The 27,076-nt window shown below is 28.4% G+C and overlaps 1 protein-coding gene across 2 annotated transcripts; it reads left to right on the top strand.

The window, feature by feature from the left end:
- The first annotated feature begins 16,929 nt into the window (after positions 1 to 16,929).
- LOC113551562 (serine/arginine-rich splicing factor 7-like) lies at positions 16,930 to 21,663 on the top strand. Of its 2 annotated transcripts, none has more exons than XR_003405133.1 (5): positions 16,930 to 17,286; positions 18,294 to 18,528; positions 18,618 to 18,797; positions 18,978 to 19,320; positions 20,725 to 20,860. XR_003405133.1 is itself a non-coding variant. In XM_026953863.1 (5 exons), exons 2-4 carry the CDS (start codon positions 18,308 to 18,310, stop codon positions 20,867 to 20,869), a joined length of 546 nt encoding a protein of 181 aa, XP_026809664.1. In that variant the 5' UTR covers positions 16,932 to 17,286; positions 18,294 to 18,307; the 3' UTR covers positions 20,870 to 20,881; positions 20,979 to 21,663. The 2 variants fall into 2 exon arrangements, 1 of the variants encoding a protein (XP_026809664.1); XM_026953863.1 differs by lacking the exon at positions 18,978 to 19,320 and adding an exon at positions 20,979 to 21,663 and having other exon boundaries at positions 16,932 to 17,286; positions 20,725 to 20,881.
- The last annotated feature ends 5,413 nt before the right edge of the window (positions 21,664 to 27,076 follow it).

Genomic DNA, 27,076 nt, shown 5'->3' with positions numbered 1-27,076 from the left:
ACACATAATAATTATTCGCTTATATTAATTTTATACAGTTACGAGAAAAACAAGTCTAAGCAAATGAACTAGAAAAACACCTTGTACGTATGAGATATACTGAAAACCCGATCGACGCAAGAAATTAAATCGTTTTAACTAAACAATATTATTTGATTTGGTGTTACGTAAAAAAACAAATCTAAACACGGACCACACAGTTATACAAAATACGATGACAGCGTAAAACGTGTTTTAGTACTTTTATATTTAAATATATTTTTTTTGTTTTGTTCATTTAGTTATCAATCAATCAATTATTATCTAAAACTTCCTTGATTCCTATTAGACTGTTTTATTACAGAACGTATGACCATCAGACGTTTTATTCTGGTTGGTTTTTTTCATAGTATATTACAACCACGGTAGATTAACCTACCGTGATTACAACTTATAAATATTTAATGAAACTGACCGTATAAACAAAGACTGATTTATATATTTTGGAGCGCAGTACTTAAATGAAGGGTAGGAGTTCTTATTAAAAATAAAAGCCACTTATCGGCAAACTGTAAAAGATCAATGACTACTACTTCAAGCCACGATAATATTATACAAGTATTCGATATTTTGATCGTTGCAGTTTATTGGCACGAGTCTTACGTGATTATCGTTGTAAAAAAACGCCTGCGGACGTGCCTCATATCACAAAATGCAAATACATTTTTTTTTTAGTTATATTTTTTATCCTGAAACGGCAGCATTTTCTTGTACACGGTTCCTGAAAATAATAAAAGTCTTATAAATTATATTAATAATATTTGAATTGATAATATACTATTTTGTAGGCCATTTAAATTAAAACGAAATATTGAGACAGGCGACTATTATAATCCCTTAGGTGTTCGCTTAAATCAAGCTCTGGATATTAATATAATTACTATCTCTATTCTGTTTTGGTTGAATTTATTTAAATAAAATAGCTTATTTTTTTTTTAAAGAGACACGCTTGTAAAAACCAAAACAGTTTTTGACGATATTGCAATGCCACTTAAATAATGAAAACGATGTGAATTTAGATAAGTAACATTTTTCGAGTTACGCACGAGGACGAATACGCGACCCAACTCTGACGAGATAGGATATTGTATAATATAATACAGTACGCACAATATTACGTAACGGGCGAGAGTTATATATACAATATTAATATAAATCCCTGTGTAGATTTCAAAAAATCTTTTTTTTCATTCTGTTTATAAAGTTCATAAAATATATCCATTTCTGTGCGTTTCGACGCCGCAAGTCATATTTGACATTCATAATATAATATATACACATATTATATGTACAGCGTACACGTTGCACAATGTACACTATAATATGATGTCTCAGGACTAGCGCGTATAGTACATCAATAATAGATTTAAAAACGACCTTCCACCATTGCCACCGTGCAACCAATGACCAAACCCTTCAACACGCGTCATAATCAATCCTTATATATAATACATAAAAGAAAAACAGGCCTTTTTTATATTCCAATTTTGTGACGACACTATTTAACTTTTTTCTAATTTTTTTTTAACAGATATATACCTCCATATACCTTCCTGAGTGCCACCCGATTTTTCATTTTTTTTTTTTTTTTGTCTAAGGGAAGTGAGAGAGGGGTTTGTATTTAAAGGTTTCAGGTTTTTAGCGAGCGTGTCATTTAAATAATTTAACGATTTTTTTCACAAGGTTGTGGCAAATGAGCCTGTAATTAAGAGTAAATCATTCTTATCATTTCCAATTTCATTTTATTTGTCAATTTCAGTAATAAATATCATAAATTAACTTAAATTTAAAAAAACATTATACATTACATGGCTAGGCTTTAAACAGTTTAATTATAATAAAAAACGAATTTATATACGAATCGATTACCTATTTAACACACAAGCGAAGCCAAGTTATTCAGCTAGTAATATATATGACGAACGATATAGGCCATAGGGATATTCTGTTTTGTTCAATCTCTCCACACCAGGAACAACAGAAAACTTATTGTAAAAACCAATAATGTAATTATCGATGAATTAACAATATGATGCAAAATACCACAAGGTACAACGTTATATCTCCAATTATATTCAATAGGTATTTAATTAAATAATGTATAATCTCCTCAAAAAATTCACTTAATATGTTACGCAGGCGACACTATCCTAATTGGTATTGGTAGTACTCGGAATGAAGTAGTAAAAAATATTGAAAAAAATCTAATATATATCGATGTTGTGTGCATTAATAGTTCATTTTTTAATTTTGACAAGTCAGTGATCTTACTTTATTCGCTTTCTCAACTAACATTTCCATTTAAGTATAACAAATACCTGATTTCAACATAAGTCGATAAGATTATGTGGTTGCAAATCAGTCAATGCGTAGTTTCAAACTACAGTAAATATTGTGGTATCGAAATATCTTCAAATATGAAACATAAATACCAGAGTGCATCTGTCTTGGACAGGTTGAGAAAATGATAATTTATGTAATACATCAACTGCATGATATTCTACCGTTTCAGTATATTAGAACAGTATATTATTTAGCACCTTTTCGAATCTGTAATTAAACACGATTTATTAAATTTGATAGATTGGGTTATTAATATTATGATAATGCTTTATCGTTCTCATACAGCTTGCCAAAATACAATTATCTATAACCGCAAATAAAAAAAATATCCGATTAAAAAAATTGTACTTTAATGACTGAATATAAAAACCTATACCTTAGTCCTTAAAAAACACAACTTATTATGACATGAATCATCACCGAGTGGACACCGAGTATGTTGTAAACATTTTTTCATTTGTTTGGCTCGATGAATCCGGCAGTCGAACGATTTTTGTTTTCGTTGAAACCCAGTTATTTAATAAATCATAACTCCCAACAATTTAACCGACATACAATTTTTAGTATTTTTACTATTCCAAAAATTTACCTCACGCTGGTTATTGTATGATTATAATTCTGCTAAAACATAAACTATAAACATAAACATATTATATTTTCTCTTTTTTTTATGCACCATTTTTAATAACTATAAATGCCAAATATTTTTTTATATGCATTCATTTTATCTAGTTTTTAATATCATTATTATTAATAGTTTAAGTTCTCTAAAGTTATTTATAACACTAAACCCCTTCCCCCCATACGAGTTATGTCGGTGAGATCCGGTAACCTGTCATCAAATTTTAATTATAAATTTATGGGTACACTCGTAAGCGATTGTATTTTTATCATACTCCACTCGATCACGAGAACGTTATCGTTCGTTGTTCGGTAAAATTTAAGGTAACGCGTAAATCTTGGCGTCGTCCACGATACTCTAGAGAATTAGTGAAAAACTACAGTCGTCGTGTTTCTCGAACCGTATTGAAACTAGACTGACACGCGACATGCCAATTAAACAGAGCTTAACGTTTTTATTATCGACCAATCGCTTTGCGGCCACGTCTAGTTCTTTCTTTCGTCTGGGATGAAACATGTTTATATATATATATATATACATTTGTATGGATAGAATTTTAAGCGTTATGCGGTTAATTTATTTATATCACGATACTAAGCGAAAAAAAATTTAATAAAAACGTTAGATTTATAATTAAATTTAAAAAATTGATTAATATATTTTAATACTATCCCGGGTAGCAATTGAGGTTCATAGTAGGTGCGTATAAATTTGCTGCGCGGAACACAATTCAAGTTTGTTTCCTGGCCCCGACCGTTCAGTGATTTGAATACGAATTTTGACGTGGTGTGAACCGGGTTCAATCAAAGTTCAAAAAATATTCAATTACGGTTTTTTGGTGCAATTTTTAATTGTTCATTTTTGGTTCAATTGACGGTGCATTAACCAGGTAAAAATTGCACCAAGTATTTTTGGGTCATTTATTATAATCAATTTTTATTTTATCATGCTACCACTTCAAATTTACTTTTGAATATAAACAATTTTATATTTACATATAATATATATTTTATTACTTATGTACCTCAAAAATTAGTGAGTCAAAATAGATATAAATAAATATAACGGTAAATGAAACAAGACAATGTTATATCCAATTTATTTTATACAATACTATAAATACTCATATATTATAGTGTAAAATTAACAATCAGGATACTTCAAATATTATAAATATACGAGTGTGTATGTGCATGTGTGTGATTGTTATTTCCGTAGAGAATTTCGTCCAATTTACGTTTCGTCTGATGTATCACGAAAAATAAAACAAAATTAACGCATGTCACTCACGCATATTCCCATGTGATACCCGTACATATATGCTTATTATTGTGAACAGGTTTTATATATTTTTCCCAAATATTGAAACATGGTGAAATAATTTCTAAAGGTTAAGTTACCCGAATTCAAAAATGTTACCTCAAGTTTTCTCAATAGTAAGTAAATTATTTGTGAGAGTATGTAAGTTCAGCCTTCTTACTTATCCAAAGATGTCTATATCATGACGAACTTCTTCAAAAGCTACTGGCCGTTTGACTATTTTTTAGTTTATCACTATGTGCGCAAATTCAAAATCTATAAACACTTACTTTAAACAATTCTAAAATTAAATTAAGCCGTGATTGTTTGAACTTTATGCATTTATTTTCACTATATCAATTTTAAGTGACATAATAAAAGAATCGTTTGGTTATTTTAAATTATAAATCCAACTTTTGTGAGTCAATTTTATTTATTTACTAAAATATAAGTGAGCCTTTTAAAATTTATCCGTGTTAATAGAAGTAGAGTAATTTATAGATTGTTTTGTAAAAAATAAATAAAAATTTTAAAAAAGCTAAATAAAGCAACATATAATTTTCATAGCAATATACTGTGAATTTTAGAATATGAAATAAATAATTTTTTTTTTTTTTTAGATTCTAAAACAGAGTAATGAATGTATTGATTTTACAATGATATATACTTATTTTCGTGTGCAGTATAGTTGAACTAAAAATAAAATAGTACAGTTGAAATAGTGTACAGTTGAAATTTTCAATAAATGTTTAAGATAGCATTTTTTTACATGGTATATTTTTTTTTTTTTTTACTCTTTCTGAACTATTTAGTATTTATAGACATTTTAAAGTATTAATTTTGTTTTTAGGTTTATTCTTTAAATATCCATAAAAGAATTTTCACTGACTAAAATACCTTAAACGTAATAGATTCATTATAATAAGGATTTTATAATTTTTTTTTTTAATAAAACCATTTAAAAATATTAAAGACAAGCACAATTTTATTCATAAACATTAAAAGTTGAAAAATTAAAAATAATATGTAAGAAACATTTTTTTTTAGACATTTTAAATTGGAATTTGGACAAAATTAGATATCTGAACTAAGAATTATGATTTTAGTTATTTGTTGTAATTTCATACAGTCTGCAAACTGTTTTCGCTCAGAATCATTTTTCGTACGCAATGATTTATTATTTAATTATTTAAATTTAACACATGCATTACAGTGATTTGCTCAACAGTAAGATAGATACACTGGACCCTACAATCCTTACTATACAGCATTGGGGTTACCTATACTTTCCCCCATCTTTTTTTTTTCATTTTAATATATTTTAATATTTTTCTATTGTGTAGTTTATCCCCAATTACCAATTGGCACACATCGTGGTGCATTAATGCAAGTATACCTGTTCACGTTTATTTTTTTTATCGGACAATCGAGTATCACCCCTTAGAAACGCTAGCTTTCGCAAGTATTTTAGATATCACTCGTTTAATAATACACGGGGTGCTGGCGTGTTATTATTATCGTTTAGTTTCTTTTTTCCCTTGATCGTTAGAAAACAACAGCTGTATATGGATACCTTCTACCTGGTATAAAACATTATATTATGACATTATACTAGGAGCTCTGTACAACTATATTAACATAATACTGGTAAGCACCTATACGCACACTGCAGCAACGTAATAACCCCTAAACATTAATATTATAACACTGGACTCGCATTTAAAAAAATTTTGACTTTCACAGACGGTGTACGATTGCAATACTCCAGCGATATAGATAGAGGACCGCCGTTTGTGTTCGTGTTTTTTTCCTTTGCAATATAGTGTTTGTTCAAAAAATCACGAACAACGAAATTTTACGCGAATACCATATAATAATATTATATAACAGAATAGCCCGTGGGTGATTTTTATTATTTCTCTTGGATCATCAATCATTCATATTATTATTATATGTGTTACCGTACAACATCCACGCGTACACCCAACACCTGTTTGTTATAATATATATCCCAATAATAAATAGGTGCTAGAATAATAAGTAATAACGTTCGAGTTTCAAACGTCTACAACGAAGATCAAATAGTACCGATGTCTGCAAATGGCGATTTATACTTTTTTTGTTTTCTGTCCACCTGCGGATAATAATACAACATATTTTAATAAATATTACGTATATAGCATATATGTATAGTAATATCATATTACGCGCGCAAACCTATTACGACAAGGGGAAAAATATACTATCGAGAAAAATAATAATAATTTGTATTTCAATAACGAATTGTTTCCTATATATTATATATTGTGAAGAATATATATTTATATATAATGTCACGTAAAACACGCGTCGCATGGTGTCGTAAATATTATATTATACTGACGGCAAATATTAATCCAAACGTCATCATTATTTCGTTCAACTCGATATCATCGTATTTCTGCACACGGCTCGGAAAATATACTTATACGGTGTGTTTACTACCCAATTCGGTGTATTTTCAGCCGTTAATATATATTTCAATCGTAAAATTGGTTCTTGTGGACGGGAGTGTTGAACGTACATAAAAAAAACTTACAATGTTAAATTTTTAATCTATTCATAGACAATACTCGAAAGGGTATCATCGGCGTACCATTTTTTGTTTTCCATTTATGACTGACACGCAACATAGCAAATTTTCGTTCAATAAAACCAACCATGTGTTGTTTTATATTAGAAAAAATTGATCTATTATAAAACATATTATGCTTGAGGACATTATTATCTGTGTCTGTACGTTAACTTTTTACGATATTTTATTTGTTCAGCAATATAAATTGTAAAACGAATAGCTTGCATACTCAAAATTTACAATAAAAATGTAAAATGTAATATGTCTGTGCGTAGAGCTTCTTTTATGAAACCGCTACAAACAAACACGCATAATATTCTCGTATTTGAGTTGTTTGATATAACAATTAATAGGTCAGTCTAATAATAAATCTTACAACGCAAGATGGTTTCCAAACGTAAATTGGCTATGTTTCGCGTGGGTTAGAGAGAAAACAAATTGTTTACTGACATCCTCTTAAAACATAACCTTAACTAAATCTGCTCGTCATTCCGACGTTTTGGAAATAGACATGAATTATGAGTCAAGGCTGAATTCGTGCAGACTGAGTGGTCTGCATAATATTGATTGGAAATAATAACGAATAACTCATGTGCAATAACACACTAATAATACGAGAACCTATAGGAAGTAGCCGGTTGTGTACGATAAATGTTGTATTATTACAATGCACAGGCATTAAAAAATAATAGTTGAATAATAATCGTCATTACTAATGAATTTTCAGAATCAATATGGGAAAACATTTTTTTAGACATTTTTTACGATTTATATTTTCATAGCTGGATAACAATATAAATCTAAATAGAATTAATAATTAAATAATAAAATTAATTTATAAATCGTTTCTATGAAATCTGTTATAACTCACGAACTTTAAACTCGAAATCCTATCACTGTATATTCGGTTAAACTTTAACAGAGCAAACAAACCAGCAAACACCGAGGTGCACGTACATGAACCAAATATAGCTTATAAGCTACGGGGGAATATTTTGTACACATATTACGGGGGTATTGCGGACGTTTGCTTATTAAACCATTCGAAGATTATCTAGACTCTAGAGTAAACCAACGAATCGTATAAATAACTTATTCGTTTTATCAAAATTAACATCTATAAAGTAACTTTCTGTTACGTCCCAACCTAGGTATGCTCACAAAGGTATAAAAAGCTTAATAATTTATATAATATTATACACTTTTTGACAACGATAAAAAATCGATGATTCGAAGTAGACTATAAAAAATTTTTCATAAATTTTATAATAGTTTTATAATCATAATTCGAGTGCGTATAGATCGCATACATGATCTCAAACATTTAGTCATTTTGTTAGCACAGCAGCCGACAATTTAATATGTCATGTCACAACGTATTGTACTTATGATTAATTCAGGTCGTGATTTCGGTTTATAATGATTATAATATTATTATAATTATTATTTATTTAGATAAATTAGTAATTTGTCTGTGCACTTGTATACAGAAACAATGTAAACTTCATAGTAATCATTAATTTATTACACGAAAAACACAAAAAGTGTTATGGCATAAAATCGAATAGCTATATTGCATCAAGTCGCGATATATTAAAATTGCATATGCAATGCGCCGTGTTACAATAATATATTTTATTTTATAATATGATAATAACATGTTTTATGCGGCATTTCAACGTCTGAAGTCTGCTACAGAATTATCAAATGGATTATAATAATATTTATGACGTAAGCTACAGTTCTAATTTTTAAATTTACATGTGAAAAGGAATAGGCGCCTCTTTTGGATTTATATTTGCAAACATAGCTTTTCATGTAATGGGGAGGGGGTCTGCATGGTACCTACCGTAATAGTTAATCACGTGCCTCAAGTGAACAAATTACGCTTAACCGTTTTACAATCCAGCGATAAGTATTACTTTTTTTCTAACCTTAAATATCCATGTTTTTGTATCCTTATTTCGTCGTCGTCTGTGTATACGTTTTAGATTGACTAACTATAACATGTGTACAATAAATTGTTGCTCCATATCACATTTAACACGATCGTGTTATGGTTATGATTATTACACTTTTATAACAAACGCCCTTCAGTCATTTAGCTAGTTTGGAGACAAAAATATTTGCAATAAACTTTAGATTAAATTCAACTGTCAACACTGATTTTATTATCAGAAAAGCGACGAAAATTTAAATTAAATACAATACAATATATACAGCTTGTATACACTCGTAACACGACAGACCCAAAATTACTGCGTGGATGATGTGAAAATCGCCAGTGCGTGTCTATGTGTACGCGTCAACAACTTCGACAACAACTACCGTTAATTTTCACAACTAATGTTTTCCCATTAAATGTGAAAACACAAGGAGTGAAAAACAAACATCGGCCATGAATACAAAATCAATTTTAATTTTTTTCTTATTTACCTATAAATTGATTACATTTATTTTTACACGTTTTGTTGTTCCGTTCAAGTCATCAGGACGAAAATAAAGAGGAAACTTATGGCATGTAATATCAATACAAATACATTTACTTAACGAACATATATCTGCAGAAAAAACTTGTAATCATTAATGTTAACCCTATAGGGACACTTCTTCTAATTAATTAAAATATATGTCTCGCAAAATAGACGATGTGTTCAATTTATAGTCATCAAGTATGAAACTTATATCTTTATTCCGTTTTATATATTGTATCATGTATGTATTAATTATATATAAGGTGCTTACAATATTGTTTTTCTGATCATCTCATACTAGTAATTCAGTCAATTTTTTAGTGCCTACACCAGAGGACGATGTGGAACAACTAAATAATTATTGGCTTTTAAAGATTTTATCTTTATAGTTATTATATTATATGAATCTAATTCCGGTTTAATATTTTAAAACGTTTATATTATTATTATATGCATAATGCGTAGTGCTGACTACTGAATATTGACTTAAAGAAAAAGTGTTACAACTTCACAAATACCAACTTTATTCTCGGAATTATTTGTTAAAAATACCTTTTTGGTACTGAGATTGTCGTGAAACTGCTGACATAGTATTACTACAGTTATCACACATAATAAAATTTGCCACTTCGTACCCCCAAACGCTAAGTGCGATAACGCTCCAGCTACCGCCGAATAACAAACACTTCTGCGTAAAAGCGTAATATTTATTTATTTATTTATTTAACATACATTAAAGCCGTGAACCAGAGATACAAATATATAGAAATAACATTATATCAATAGCATTTACCAGGAGATCGTAAAATTATTGTACGGTTTACCTAAGCCATTCTGTAGCTTGTACACCTACATCTGCGGTGTAACTGAAGCTCAGACAAATGCGGCTACTCAATTTCTTAATGTATATTGTATTATATTTTTTTAAAATATTAATTTTCTATTTGATATAACGATAACTTAACAGTTTTATCATTTCAGTTATATAAAGTTATAAATAAAAAAAAAAAAAAAAATAAGGCTAGCTCTCAACGGGCTATTTCGTCACCCAATCAAATATATCACTGGTATATTGCAATGGTTCGATTCTACGACGTTATTACAACACACCGGGTCTCAGTTACGCTCATACAAGTATAATATGCGCAGCACTTAGCTATATTTATTACACGCATATAAAAACATTAGTTCCGGCCGTGTACCTATTTGTTCGTCTTTCGGACTTCATATAATAGCTATTTTAAAGCTCTCTGTATATAATAGGCTCCAGTCTTAGGCAATCTATAACAATTTATTTTATTTGCTCGGAGTTTGAACTGAGAAATATAAGTAGATACTGCGATTAAATATTTTATTTCCAGGTTTCCGATGAGACGATTTAATTTTAATCGTAAATATATAACTCTTAGCACGCACGTCATACGTGATTTACATATCTAATTCAATCATAATGGTACTATAGTATTAAAATCCAATTGAAAAAAAAATGTATTTAAAAAATATGTATGATATGTAAAATATACCTACCTGTATAATCCAAAAATTGTTTAAATAGAAAGAAGAGGTATCGGCACACACGTACATGATGGACATGCATCGAATAAAAAATAAAATGTGTTACATATTATAATATGTCGCAAGATCGAATATTTTGTGTTTTTAACATAATTTTCGACTGAATCTTCTATTGGAAATTAATCTCATGAATAAGTAATATCGTCGATGCTCTTAAAAAAATCTTAGGTGGAATAAATTCGATAAAATACGATTCTACTGCATACAAAAGTTCTAAAAGTTATGACTTATGATGAAGTGGTTTTTATGCACACATATACTGAACTACTATACAATACGTTACAGCTATTTTATTTTAAGTACTATATTCAAATTTAAGTAAATACCTATATAACAATTATTTTTATGAAATATGATGTATGTAATATATATGTAGGTGCCTATACTTTTATAGTATGAAATACATTGTAAAAATAAAAAGTGGCAAGTGATTACCGATCTGCTGTACATTAGGTCACTAATATAGTAATATTTTGAATTTGAACTCAACAATATACCTACCATTGTATACAAAGAATAAAAAATGATTCTTATCGGAAACGGTCTATCAGCCTAATCACTAAATATGACGTGTGTATACTGTATAGTATGAATTTTGATATTGCTATTAAAATCATTTATTTTACTATACTAGACGTATTAACGACATGCAGGTTGATTTGATTTTCTTCAAAAAAATGTAATTATTATCATAATTCATAACAATATGTACATATTATATTTATTATTTATAAAATAATACATTATTAATTATTGTTATTAGCTTTTGAGTAAATAACGCCCTACTGTACATTTTGGAAAACAGTGTGATTAGGTTCATATTAGATATAGATAATATCTTTGAAAAAATTTACATATTTTGAAAATATCATAACATTTACGTCATACAGTGAAATTCACAATATACATAAAATTGCCCATGAATAATATACTATTCTTATAAAAAAAATAATAAACTTAATTTTTGATTGATAAAATAATATATAATTTCACCCAAATTTGAATTGCAGATATCTAAAAAAAATAATTTAATTGTATATTTTTAAGATTTTTTAGTTACAGTATGAACTAGGTTCTTACGACTAATTAGTTATGAGGATCATTTTATTGAATCTTAGCTATAAAAATTAAAGAATTTATAAATATTTTACTAAAATAGTATTTGTATTTTTTAAATTCTTACAAATTTAAATTTCAAATGCATATAAAAAAAAATTGTATCTGTAATTTAAATATTTTTATACAAATATAAAAACCACTTTTTGTGGGATCTTATACTATATCTTTAAGAATTTCTACTCATCAAATAATTACTTATCGTCTTTTAAAGAAAAAAATAAAAAAAAATTCCAAATGAAATAAATTTGTACATTTTTTTCTATAAATAGCACAAAATATATTTTTTTGTATATAATGACATGCGTATATTATTTTACTGATATCAATGTGAATGGTTCTGAAAAAACTTTCAATCTATGATGGGATGGTTTGTTCCTATAAGAGGGTATTTTAATATATTCCTTGCAGTGTAAAATTTCAAGCAATGTAGGTCGATGTGTATCGTTGTGAAGAGGTTCGTCACTTTGACTGTAGTAGCATTGGCGTGCGCGCGGGGGATTCCTGGTGTACCTGGGCACCCCCGACATGTAATTGGGGCCCTAAAATTTAAATCTCATAACATATATATGGGTCCGTATTTTAACTAATTTTACTAGAACAAAAATGGTATTTTTTGTAAAATATACCGTGAAAAAAATTATGTTTCGGGATAAAAAAAATAATACAACGTAAACTATTTTAAATTTGCGTAGTAAAACTTATTATGATTATAACAGCTAGAAGTTATTGATTACAAGAGTAAAAATAATAAATAAATATTGCAATTATCTTGATAATAGATTTTAGATCCAACTATCTAATGATATATATTATATTACTTGGTACTAGTAATACCACTGATTAATATGTAATGTAATGTAAGTAATAATGTTTATTCGTGCATTATAATTTATTAATAAATGTTCATGTCTTTTTAAGAGAGGGCCCAAATTAAGAAAAGTACCCGAAAAAATTGTAGGCACCCCTCCCCCCCCCCCCGAAATTCAGGTCTGCGCACGCCTATGGCAGTAGGGTTGTACATCGTTACATATTATTATACAGCATAATAATGTATTATTGTTACCTCAGATCTTGGAATAATGCACGGAAGCCGTATAAGCGCGCCCAATATCCATTTACCATAATGCTATATCGAATCCACTATACAGACTTCTATCCCTACGGAACGACTGTCTCGTAATTATTTCAACAGTCCGTCAATATTATTTGTGTGTGTGTGTTTAATGCACCAGACTGTATACATTATAATTATACTAACCGGCGACACGGGAAATCATCTAAATACTAATACAATATTATTACAATAATATGTAAGTAACCATTATAATATAAGTACGTATATTATACGTGCGTGTACAATGTGCTTGGAATTTTAATATGTGACTAGTGAAAATTCACCGTCAGATTTAATTATAATAATACACGAGTAGGTACCTACTATAGATACACACACATAGGCGGTGATTGGGAGGTGCTTGGGGGGGCTTATCCCCCAAAAAGATCGAAAGCGCCCCCCAAAATTATTGAACATTTTTAAAAGTCGTATGTGGACGGCCGAACGTCGGACTTATTTTACAACAATTGGCAATTGCCAAAATCTTGGAACTTTATAAAATATATTTTTTCTCGAAATTTAATCAATATAATAATTATTACAACATATACCTACTATATTCGTGACGGATTGAAAAATTTAACAACTCTTCAATATTATATACATTGAAAAGGATATCAATATCAGTAAGTATTGGGAACGTTATTAATATATTTGCTAATCAAAATAGGTTTATTATACTAAAATAACAAAATATTTATATATTATAAATAAATAATTTTAAAGTACATATGTAGTTAGTAATGCGTATTTAATAGGTTTTCTTTTTAGTTGGTAATTATTAGTTGGTTATTTAGTAGTTAACTCGTATTGGAGATAATATAGTGAACGCCACATATAAGACTCACTTAGGGACCAACAGAAAGTGAGTCTTATAACCGAATGAATCATATAGGCGAAGTAAAAAAAAAAATTGAATTACATATTTATGAATTTTATTTTATTATATATTTTGCTTTAATTTTAATTTGTTTTAATACATATAATATTACATATTATATATCTATTATTTAATAAATTAAAAATTCTGATAAAAAAATTTAAATTAAAATACATATTATACATATTATGAAAATTATTATATATTAATAAAAAATTATAAAATATGTATGATGTATTTATTACTTATGAAAAATATTTGTAATTTTGGTTTGTTTTGAGTATTAATATTTCGAAAATATATTTTTCGTACTCATATTACAATAACAATAATTGCAAAAAATGTGAAATGCGATAAAGTTTGTTGTAAATACACACATTAAAAAGCATGAATAGAAACCAGAAATAACCCAAAAAATATGTAATTTTTAAAAACCAATTTATTTCTAAATTTTAACCAAAAATGTTTATTTTTTTACGAAATTTGAGTGTTATAAGCAAAGTGGTGAGTCTTATGACCGTTCCAGACGACGATTTTGAGTCTAATAAGCGACTGAACCTTGTATCTGTGAGTTTTATAAACGGCGTCCCCTGTATATATTGATATTAGTGAGGGGGTGTGGGGGCAAAGCCCCCACGGCTTATTTTGTAAAGAAAGATTTAAGCCCCCCTAAAATTCAATCAAATTTCTGCCTATGTACATACACGTCATCATAATATTATATTAAAAGGTTTTTCAAAAATTTTAATTATATTTATACTATTTACTCAAAATTATATTACAATAAAAAAACATTTAATCAATTAGAAAAATACTATATATTATTTATATATTATCTTTACCGTAAAACTGAATATTTGATATTTCTTAGAATGCTGTAAATATCTGTGATGCTATGGAGATCATGAATGAAAATCTATTTTATTAGAATTGTATCTCTTATAGTTAACGTTTTCAAATAGGTTAAATTTCATTGACGCAATATGAGTAATTTGGCTATAAATCTGGGTACTAGGCGTAGCAGCTAAGCGCTAAGCTCCTCCAGTTTTAAAATCAGCGCCTTATAATTTATTCCATTTATGTTTAATTATAGTTCTTATTTTATAATTATAAATGAATATCGACAGTACAAATTACAAAGTTATTATTATATAAAATTACTTATTGAATGACGGGTTAGGGGAAATAGGTAGCTTATTGTGTAATCCATGATCGCATAATACTAACTGAACATATTATTATTATATTCAGCAACGATGGATGTTGAAATATCTTTTTTCTCGAAATTGCTCCCCTGGTTATAAATATGTACAATGTACAAAGAGCTAAATAAATTTAATATCATTATAATATGTAGATTACAACTTTTAATAATATTTAAGTAGATTATTTACGATTACATAGATTTTTAACTATGTAAAAAATAGCATTAAAATAAATTAAACCACCAAATTGTGATAGTAAATATAGGTAATAAACAAGTATAAAAATTGTGCATATTACATCGAATACATTTACTAAGAAACATATATTTTTCAGGGTATTTTTCTATCTCATTTCTATCTTATTTTATAGTTTTCAGTAGGTAAACACAGTTATGGTAAGACGCTAGACATTCTTAGCCCCAATAATATATAGTAAATTTATGAAATACCCATCCGTGATCCGTTGTATATTCTGTATTTTGTGTTTATCCACGTAGCAGTGGCGTAGACATGATTTCTGAAAGGGGGGGGGGATCGAAAAAAAAAACTAAATGGGAGGGGCAAATTGAAAAATCCCCTGCCCTCCCAAAACTTTTTACTTTGGTAGTAAAATATAAGAACAAATGATGAACAATGAAATTTGAATGAATATAATTTGAATTGATTCAAAATGCACATTAAACACAATACGGTGGATTATTCACTCCAATATACCATAAAGTCAAAATTTCTGTATTATAAAATGCTACATCATTAAATGTATAAATAATAATTCAATTAACAAATCTAGTTTTCTATTTTTTTTTTTTTTTTTTGCTAGTTAGTCTAAAACTTCTGCTGTAATTAAATATTTCTATAAACTGGCGTAAGTGTTAGGCCACTTGGCCGTTCCTGTAACAAATACATTTTCACACGTTTTCAACAATCCCGAGAGTGGTCTTTTTTTAGATTTCAGATAAATTAAAGGCAGTGTACTACTACGTATACGCGGTGAACTAAACCCATAGCGATAATGATCTCATTAGTTATTTGTCATTATGTAATAACAACGATAATATCTGATAACATTTTAAGCACAGGCTCACAGTGGAACCATAGCCCTTTTAGTCGAGCATACATACATATTATTGTATATAAAGTATTGTCTTTGTAAATAATAAGATGTGCTATAATAAAGCATAAACATAGTCGTTATTGAACATTTCGACTAAATAAACATTACTTTGCTACAAATAAAATAAAATAAAATTATAATGGTATTTAGTTTTGAGAACATTCTCATAACTCAATAGCTCGATAGATTATAATATCACAAAATATTGCATTTTAGTGGATGCTGCATAATGTAAGCAAAAACAAAAAAATAATAAAAATCCAATGGGGGGGGGATCTGACCCCCACGTCCCCCCTTGTATACGCCCCTGCTACGTAGCCGTAGTTTAAACTTTCACCAAAACGGCAGCGCCCTCTAGCTTATGTCGTAAATCCTATTTGAATTCTCAGGACCCGCGGTCTATGAGTATAAGGTCCGCACCGGTACCGAGTAGCCAACCCACCGACAATAAACCTCGGCTCGGTGGTCACACTGGGCCCGCGATTCGAACACAATAATTATTGCATTATTATTCGGTAAAATGGCGAATGGCTCATCGCGGACCGCCCGCACACCCGCTCGCCCGTCAGTGAGTAGCACGAGCACACTCCCGGCGGCCGGCACTTCCATTCAGAACGTCAAAACCGAATCGCTAAACAGATTGAAGCGGCAGCGTTCGAGTGCCTTATCTATGCCGAGTGTTGATGCGGGCCAGTGACCGACGACAATATCATCTATAGTACACACAGACACTCCCTCAAGAAGTCAATACACCGTCTGGCTTTTTCGCGACTCTCCTCCACGACAACGCCGAAAGGAAATCTGAAACGGACAGCCATCATCGCATCGTCATTCAGCTTTTCGAGGACGGCTCTCGACGTCTAATACATAACTACGACAAGTCATAAGGTAAGTCCCTCTAATCGGGTCGGCAGGACCGGACTCGAGTGCTAAACGGACGGGCGCCGACGGTTTTCACTCGTTTTACGGTCACCCGCTGTCAAAGGTTTTTTTTTTTTTATCGAGCCGACTCCTCAAAGTTTTTAGCGATTTTATACCACCACTTACTTAGGTACTCACCAGACATATATTTTCTGTATGAGTAAGTCCATTTTACCGATCATATTAGATCATAATACAAGAACACTGTGCCATTGAGACATTAAATGAGTAATATTTGTTGTCAATTCCGACTACATTTTACATCGTTCTGTTATTTTATCTTATTTTAACGTAAGTCGTAAGTGACTTCTGTTTGTACAATATGAACCTTATACAAATATGACTTTCTCATTATAATTAATATACGCAGATAAAAGTAAAATGTAGATAAGAAAAAAAGATAATATATTTTAAACCAAAAGAAAATGAATAGAAACATATTGATAACTATACGTCTATACCCCTTATTATCCATTCTCATAGTTTAATATTGCTCACTATTAATCTGTTTTATTCTTGTGTGTAGGTATAATATATGTATACATATATATTTATTAGTTTGAAGTAGGCATTTTGTATCTAAATTAGGATAACAGTACCAGTGTAATAATTGTTCAGCTGTAGGCTTTTTATTAGGTACCTAATAAAAAGTACTGATAAAAAGTTTGATAAAAACTCATTTTATCTCTTTTTTTTTTTTATAGAAAATATTTTAATTTTCAAGTTACTTATCTTACACTTCTTACACTGAAACTAATCATCATTAACTTTTTTTTATGGGATTTTTTATTAAATAAAATAGATATAACCAATAATTATATCTATTACGGTTTTATTCAGAACTGTAGGCATATTAGGTATTTATGTTAAATGTTAAGCTTCTTTTTAGCTTTTTATGGGTCATTAGCTGTATTTACCATATTCTTTTATCTCTAGTTATAACTTTTTTAAATTAATTGTGTCTTATGTTACAGATATTATTTCAAATATGTCATCGTCATCAAGATACAGGGATTCTGGTAATCCAGATTGCAAAATATATGTCGGTGATTTAGGATCATCTGCATCCAAGCAAGATTTAGAAGATGCTTTTTCATATTATGGTTCAATTCGTAATGTATGGGTTGCCCGTAATCCTCCAGGTTTTGCTTTTGTTGAATTTGAGGATCCAAGAGACGCAGAAGATGCAGTTAGAGGTCTAGATGGCAGGTAATGTAAAAACAATTTAATTTGAATGATTTTTGTCTGACACCGTTTAAGAAATTTAACTATTTCTTGTACTCTTGTTGTTATTTTAGAAGCATTTGTGGTAGACGAGTCAGAGTAGAATTATCTAATGCTGGATCACGTAAAGGTGCTTATAGAGGAGGCCCACCTCGTCGAGGACGTCCATTCCATCCTGAAGACAAATGTTATGAATGTGGTGATAGAGGACATTATGCTCGTGATTGTAGACGTTTTAAAGGAGGACGACGCAGGTAAATTTATTTTTCATTCAAATTGTTTTACAAATGGCTTCACCTATTTAATTTTTTTTTTTTTTTGGTGAAGTCTTCAACTGCTTATGAACATTAAGATAAATTATTTAATGTAGATTATTGACACAACCATTTAAATAATGGAATTGTAAAAATGACTATAATTGGCCATTTTTGTAGGATGTTCGGCTGAGAGCGTCTCGTCTCGTAGTGTCGATCGTCGTAGAGCTCTCAACCAAAATAATATATTTTGATCTACTTCGAGCAATGTGTGTTAGTCGTCGGACTACGGCGCAACTATCTGTCTGTCTGCGTTTATCGATGTACTCAGCTACACTAGAACCCCATCGAGCCCAACCGACCTAATGATTTTTATTCTGATGCTCTAATTAGCTATCGGTGAACGTACACAGACATTCAGAGACCGAAAGAATTATAATTTAGATCTGCATAACGCCACTGGTTGTCTACATAGCATTACCACAATGTCATTTTAGGAGAATGTTGAACTTCGTTTTTTTATGTGAGTTAATTAAATCACAAGAGCAGGTTGGATTATATTGATCAATGGGATAAATATTATATTTACTTTGTTTATTTAAATATTACATTCTTTAAAATCCTTAAATAATAGTTATAAACATAAAATAAATACAATACTTCTAATGTTAATATTTTCATCATTAACTATTGCATTTATACTTTAAAAGAATACATACTAGCGTGCTTAATTTAGTATAATTGAACATTAAAAACACTTAATAAATAATACTATAATTAGTTTAAAATAGAATTTATTTTTTAATGTTATAAAATACTTATTGTATTACTAACAATTAACTCAAATTATATATTTGGTAGTAATTATGTAAATGCATTATTTTTTAAATATTAATACCTATTAAAAAAATAATATGATAGTTGTTACAAACTTTGTTTAATAATCAAATTTAAAAAAAAAATTAACTAAATGTGTCCTTAATTATTAAATTCAAAATGAATATTCATGAGATATGTTGTAGTTTTCAAAAATATAATAAAAATGATAATCAATTAATTAATTTGTGCAATAATATCATAAAAAACTAATTAAATTTGTATAAACCTTGTACCTATATTATCATCAATGTATTTATTACCGATAAATTTGTAAAAATAGAATTGAGTAAATTTAAAAAAAAAAGTATAATTAATTTACTATTTTTATTATTAAATTTTAATATTTATAAATATAATTAATGTAACCATACCAAGACTTTTCAAATATTTAATAACAATATACCATTGTATTTAAAAAATATATATTGTATATTACAATTAAATACATGTTTTTAATTTAAGTAGTAAATACATACATCATCCTATTGATTTAAAGAATTGTTTTGGAATTGTAGAGTATAATATTTTAATTGATAGCATGTATAAAAAATGATTGTATTTGCATAATACCTAAAAATGGTTTTCAAGATTCAAAAAAAGAATATTTATTAAATGCATTTGATGTAAATAGTTATAAATTATATAATTAATATTAAACCATAATTATCAACCACAAGAGTTATAATTTTATTAAACATTATATAAAATAATACATTGGATTATTTAAATGACCAACTAAATAAAATATAATTTATTAAAATTAACAAATATTTTGTAAAATGCTTGAAGGCAAGAAATACTGTTATTTTATATCTGAATTTAACATACCAAAATTCTAGAAAATCAGTTTTTTAATACTATTGAATATATAAACTAATTAATAAAAACAAAACTTTTTATTTTCATTTTTTCTGGTTATAAAAATGTTCCATTTTCTATAATATTCTTCATATGTTTTGAATATTGAGTATAAATTCTTTGGGGAACTTAAACATACATTAACATAAGTGTTTATTATGTAGCTAATCATTTTGTATTATGTAAAAAGGTCATACACTCCTTCTCGATCTCGTTCACGATCATATAGCCGTGGTCGTCGTTCTCGTTCAGGTTCGAGATCTCCTTCACGTTCCCGTTCAAGGTCTGTATTAACTGGTCGTTCAATTTCCAAGTCAAGATCTCGCAGTCGATAAGAAGAATATAATGTGAGTATAACATTGTTAATGGTTATTACTTATAAGTTATGTTCAATATCTTCAAAATTATATATTTGAAAAACAATTTTTTTCTTAATTTTTACAGTCAGTAAAATTGTATCAAAGCTTCTTAAGCAACTGTTGTGGACATTATACTATATTTGCATGGATCAAATACAGACGACTTAACCCGAGACCTATCTACTATAATATTTTTGATTTAAGATTTTAATTATCTTATGAATGTATTTTACTTTATTTTTTTTAGTTTAGAACTGTATAATAGTAAATATTAAAATTTCTCTATATGAAAATGTTGTTTGCAATTTATTATTATTATTTTCAATTAGTTGTGTTTTTATCATTGCACTAAATGTATGAAATGTATGCTTTACATATTTTTGTAAATTAATGGATAATTAATGAAATCAAAAAAATAAATAAATAAATAATAATAGTAGATAAATAATTTCTTTAAGACTAAAATAATGTTCATTTAATTAATTTATGTGTTTCCAAATAATCTTGAATCACTTAATCTACTTAATTTTTGCTAATTTTCACATAGATGTATTAAGATAAAATTCTAGAACATCCTAAAATCCATTTGAACAAATATTTTATTAAGAGCAAACTTTTTTGCTATTGGGAATAAAGGCTTGAATTGTATTTAAAACCGCAATTAATTTTATTGATATTTAAGATTGTTTTAGTACTTAATACAGATAAGAACGCTTTATATTCTCTTTACTCATCGTTGCAATAAAATTGTGTAATATATGAACAAATAAGTTAATATTTCTTTTTATTATTAAAATACTGTTTTTTTTTTATTAATTTTCATTGATGCTCTGCAATGTTAAATATTTACTCACCTAAACAATATTTATCGATGTTTACGCAGAAATGTGTATGTACATGTTTCACCTATGCAAGTAATTTTGACAAATGTACTTTTATAAAAAATAAATTCGCACATTTTTTATTTGTTAAGCATTAATAGTAAAAAATTACTCAGCTAAATATTTATATTTTTTATAGCCACAATGTGCAAAAACAAAAATAATGATTTAATTATGGAAATTTTAAAACAATTAGTTTTACACAATAGAAAAATCAATTTCCATTATTCCGTATAATATGATGCTGACAATTTTGAGTTATTAATTGTGATAAGTCATTTGTTTGAGAAATAATTTCCATAAATTATTAACCATATTATTGATACCATAAAATAAATAATTATCAATTGTGGTTAATCTTAACACACTATAATACTGTGAATAATAATATGAACAGAATATTACTAATATAATGTAATAATCATTAGGTACTCAGTTAAATAACACGTTTGAGCGTAATATTTCCCTTTTTAATAGCATTTTTGGGTACATTTATTTATTTCTGTGTATTTGCATAATGTTATACCATGTAATCTCTTCTAAACCTATTGGCTTTACCCAAAAGACATCACAATAAGGTTGGTTCATAATCTTTCAAAAATATTTAGATTTTTTTTTTAAACATCCTAATTTTATTTTTGTATTTATATTTAAATTTCTAATTCCACTTATTTTTTTTTAGATAAGTCTCAACATTTTATACAAATTTTAATTTTTTCTTAATTTACTTCTTACTTATTCTTCATGCAATTATGCTGTTTATTGTTAAACAATTGGTTTCCACTTAAATATCCATCAATACATTCCACAAAACCCAAGTGGAAAAATTTAATTTATAGGCTTTGATCTAGGTGAAGTTCTAGACACAAGTTATATTGTTTTCCATAATGTTGATTATATTTCAGTGATTATGAATTTAAAAAAGCAGCGGTTACCAGTATCTACATAAAATTCATTTTTTCATCAAACACGCGCACAGTGTACAACTTGTAAAAAAAAAATGTTGACGCGTACGAAAATGCACTGTCCACAAATACATGATTCGATTCGGTAAATAAGTAATGTAAAATTAGAAATACATGTAAACATTGGAATGCTATCAGTACCTAGTAAAACGGTTCTCTATTACGATTAGTCTTAATTTTGCTTGCGCAAAAGTTTTTGGAAGAGTTTAAAAAAAAAGATTTAAAAGAATTTTTTACATATTATAGTTATGTAGTTTTTTTTTTTTCAAAGAAACAAATACCAGAATAAGGCGTATGGAAAGCACGAGTCGTTTGTAACGTTTGACAAGTAATTTGATTAGATCTAATAACGTAGTAATATGTGAAGTAGTCTTTCTTTTTAATGAAGATGTTATTTTTCGGCGATTAATATAATAATGTGTTAGAAATAGGTGAATGGTTGTGATCATTATTAACCGAAGAAATTATTACAGCTTAATATTTTTACAAAGCACTACGGTCTACGATTGATTTACAACCGTAATCAGTAGGTACCTACTAGCTAGGTTGGTACCTATACACATACATTAAAAATAAATATTCTCATTTTTCATCGCCTTACCTGCTTTTACTACATTTATAGCCGTCGATATTATAACACTTAAATTAGATTAAATCACACGAGAATTTAAATCACCTACCAGTTACGGTTTTGTGCCCAAACTTGTTAGGTATCAATTGTCGGGTAAAATTTCCGTGGACTGCGCCCAAACGTGTTGGGTACGCTATTGGGCATATGTAGTTACTTATTCAAATAATTTTTAACTCTTAAATGAATAGGTATTGGACAAACTATAATGTATAGTATTTAAACAGAATTGTTTATGCACGCCAACACATCACACTGTGTATTACGTGTTTATTTTAAATGCAAACAAAAATCACTGGTTGTTTTGTATACTACCTACTGTTCATAGGTATCGTGTCTATCGTGAGGTTGACTGTATGAAGTAGGTATAATTAAAACATATGGCACGTTGACACATATGGTAACGGTGCATTTTTAAACTAGTTAATTAGGTGCCACACAATAATGTCAAATAGATAGAGGTACCTAATGTCAACCACGATGAAAATATTTTCTAGTTGACTTTATTTTTATAAAGACTGGGTGATCATGAAATAATTCTGTAATTGACTATATTTATTTTGGAAATTTTTTTCATCAACCCATACCCATCTACGATGTGCCCATAGACCGTTCAATCTAAAATACATCCCCAATACAGGGGTGTGTAATTTCAATAAAAAAAAAAAAGACTAGCGGTGCTCGAACCCCTATATTTATTTTTATGATGTTTTCTCGTGGTTATGGATACCTATTACTGTAAAAATCTAAATTAACATGAAACTATTTGAGGGTACTAAGCACACCCAAGCCCCTTTCAAATTCCGCCTATGTCCTATTCGGGCAGTTGAGTTATGCACTCATGGCGACTTCTCGGTGTCTGGTCGATTTAGGTCTGAGGAATGAAAAATATTCAGAGTCATCGACCAAAAGTGTCAAAAGCGACTAGATACTCTAGTCTAGAGTCTAGAGAGTAGAGGACAATAAGAACTTCACTTAGGTAATGGGTACATATTATAGCAGGTACCTACTTACTTACGTCACTCACCTAAACTTCCTTCTTCAACAAACAGTGTTCGGTATAATCTATATGTAAATTGTAAATACTTAGTATAAGTAATGGACAATTGGAAATATATCCCCATAAGGCGATAGGTACCTACTTATAGCGCCTACCTCTTGCACGATGTTAAACGTCAAAATCCCTAACCCCCAAGCGTTAGTGATTTGTAACTATATTGTAGTCTGTACTCTGTTTACAATAAAATAATAACAGTTAATTATTTAATACTCAAGTTTAACATTTAGTCAAGAAGTTATTAAACTTTAGTGCATTGATTCTCAACATGCTGGCCCGCGAGGGTACCGGTTCGTATATTGTATTGGAAAAAAATTGTATTTTTAATGTATTGTACCCTAAATGGTCTGTTTGTTTGTTTGTTTGTTGAGAGCTACAAGTTTAGTGTTTAATATTATTTCTTATTAGGTCGGTCACTGCAAGTCGTCGTTTATCAGGTCTACCCATTGTAGTATCATCGATGTGCAATAATATAATAAACGCATGATTCGCATAGGTTATATCTATATGCATTTCCCGCAAAAATTATGTCACAACTAAAATCAAATAACTTTATACGTTTAATTTTCCTATACATCATTTTACAGTTAGAGAAATTCAAAAAAAAATTAACTTAACTTTTAAATTATAAAAGTTATTATTTTTCTAAAAACGCGTAGCTTAACTAAGTTACTCAAATTAATTTATTTTCAAAAATTAACTTTAACTTAGCTTTGTTATTTATTTATTTTTTGATAACAATTCGCTAGTTAAAAAATTGGTTAAAATCCAAGTTTTGGTACCTATACATACTATAAATTGATATTTTAAATATATAATATATATCTAAGCGTTCTAACGTAATTTTGATATTAAATGGCATGCAGTTACGCATAGATAATAGATGTATATTGATAGAAAATTGATTTATAATTCAAGGACCTACGACTCAGTGGTTCCTAACCTTTTTCATTCTACGCACCCCTTGTAAACTTACTAAAATCTCATTCCTTCTCCTTAATTCAGAGTTAAGGTGAATTTTTTTTTGTGAGCGGTGCAAATAAATCACACAAAATAACTATATATTATACAATATACAATATTTACTTTTATTATCTTCATCATTTTAAAAATTTATTATAAATCAACTTACAAAGTAATAATATTAAGAAGTATAAAAAAAAATTATTGAATATAAAAACATTGTAAAATAACATAATTATTTTCGTAATTCCATCATCACTATATTGATGATATTCCCCCCTCCCCTCCCGGTTGGGAACCGCTGACCTACGTCATAACATTAACCTATATTATCTGTGTTATATTCGAGTACCTAATATCATAGATTTATGTATATAGTTCACCTACCTATAATATTATTTACTCTTATTTGATGATATAATCATCGTATTGTTCAACATGAGTAGGTAAGTTCCTACACGCTTACATATGTTATTAAAAATTTGATTTTTGTTATTGACAATTATTCAGTACCTATCGTTTGACGAGATGCATTTTTTATCTGTTCACCTTTCCGATTACAAACTGTTATACTTATACCTATGTAATATCAATATTGCATACACAGATGCAATACCTATATATAATATATATATACATATAATACAGGATGATTTGATTAACACCGAATAATTTATATTTCGATATTCACCTACCCTATTCACTTTTCTCGAATTTTTTGGGGAGGGAGGGGGGAAACAAAATACATTCTTATAATTTCTTTAATCTTTATAACGTACGTTCCTATAATCCAACTATTGGCAGTCTTTATAGATATATATCATACCAACCTATATAATTTTAATTATAATAGTGTTAATACTTAATAATCTTGTATAATCTATTACACATGAAGATTCTTATAATCATTCACATTTTACACATAATATATAAAGTACTAAATACAAATGTATTTATTTATATTTTTAAATATCAGAGCAGTGCTTAGGTGCATTTTTATTTTTATTTTTCTTAAGATAATTTATATTGTAGATAAAATGAGTGGAGTACCCTTTGTACGTTACATACTTTTCGAAATAACTAAATTTGTGATAGGTGCTAAGTAGTAGGTACTCACTATAATAATCCAAACTATAAATAATTAAATTAAAAAAAACCTTGTCAATAGGTATTCACAATTAATATTACAGCACCATTAGTAACTACTCCCTATACTCACTATACTTACCCAAATATCTACTACAATTTATTCTACTAACTGTAATATAATATAAGCACATTGACATTTTTAGAAAATTAATTTAATTCTTATTATTATGGTTATAAAATAAAATTATTAGGTAGGTATACTGTTAAAAAAAAACAGGCATTAGAGGTGATAACGTTTTTGCCGAAAAACTTAATAGGGCAACATATAAAATTGTTAGAATCGTGTGCATTTTAAGTTTTACTCAAAAACAACAATACCCATATAATATCATATAAAACATAGCTGTTTACCACAAATCTTATAATCACCCTATATAACGTTTATATTTACACACTATAATAGTATCCTATCGTTACCAAAATGTGTTTATACAATAATATACATGTAGGTAACCATTTTAGATTATATAGACGTTATACCTATTAAATACATTACTGTTGGTTTTTTAAACATATTTTCAATGTTGACGTTTAAACTTC

The sequence above is a fragment of the Rhopalosiphum maidis genome, chromosome 2 (genome assembly GCF_003676215.2).
Source record: "Rhopalosiphum maidis isolate BTI-1 chromosome 2, ASM367621v3, whole genome shotgun sequence".
NCBI lineage: Eukaryota > Metazoa > Arthropoda > Insecta > Hemiptera > Aphididae > Rhopalosiphum > Rhopalosiphum maidis.
Note: the sequence above shows the minus strand (reverse complement) of the source record. Positions and strands in the feature narration are given on the sequence as shown.

Bases quoted from the DNA above. Each gene is read 5' to 3' on its own strand.
- LOC113551562 (XM_026953863.1), top strand. From the start codon at position 18,308: ATGTCATCGTCATCAAGATACAGGGATTCTGGTAATCCAGATTGCAAA. The intron at 18,529-18,617 runs GTAATGTAAAAA...TTGTTATTTTAG, and splicing joins GTTAGAGGTCTAGATGGCAG to AAGCATTTGTGGTAGACGAG. The intron at 18,798-20,724 runs GTAAATTTATTT...TTATGTAAAAAG, and splicing joins TTTAAAGGAGGACGACGCAG to GTCATACACTCCTTCTCGAT.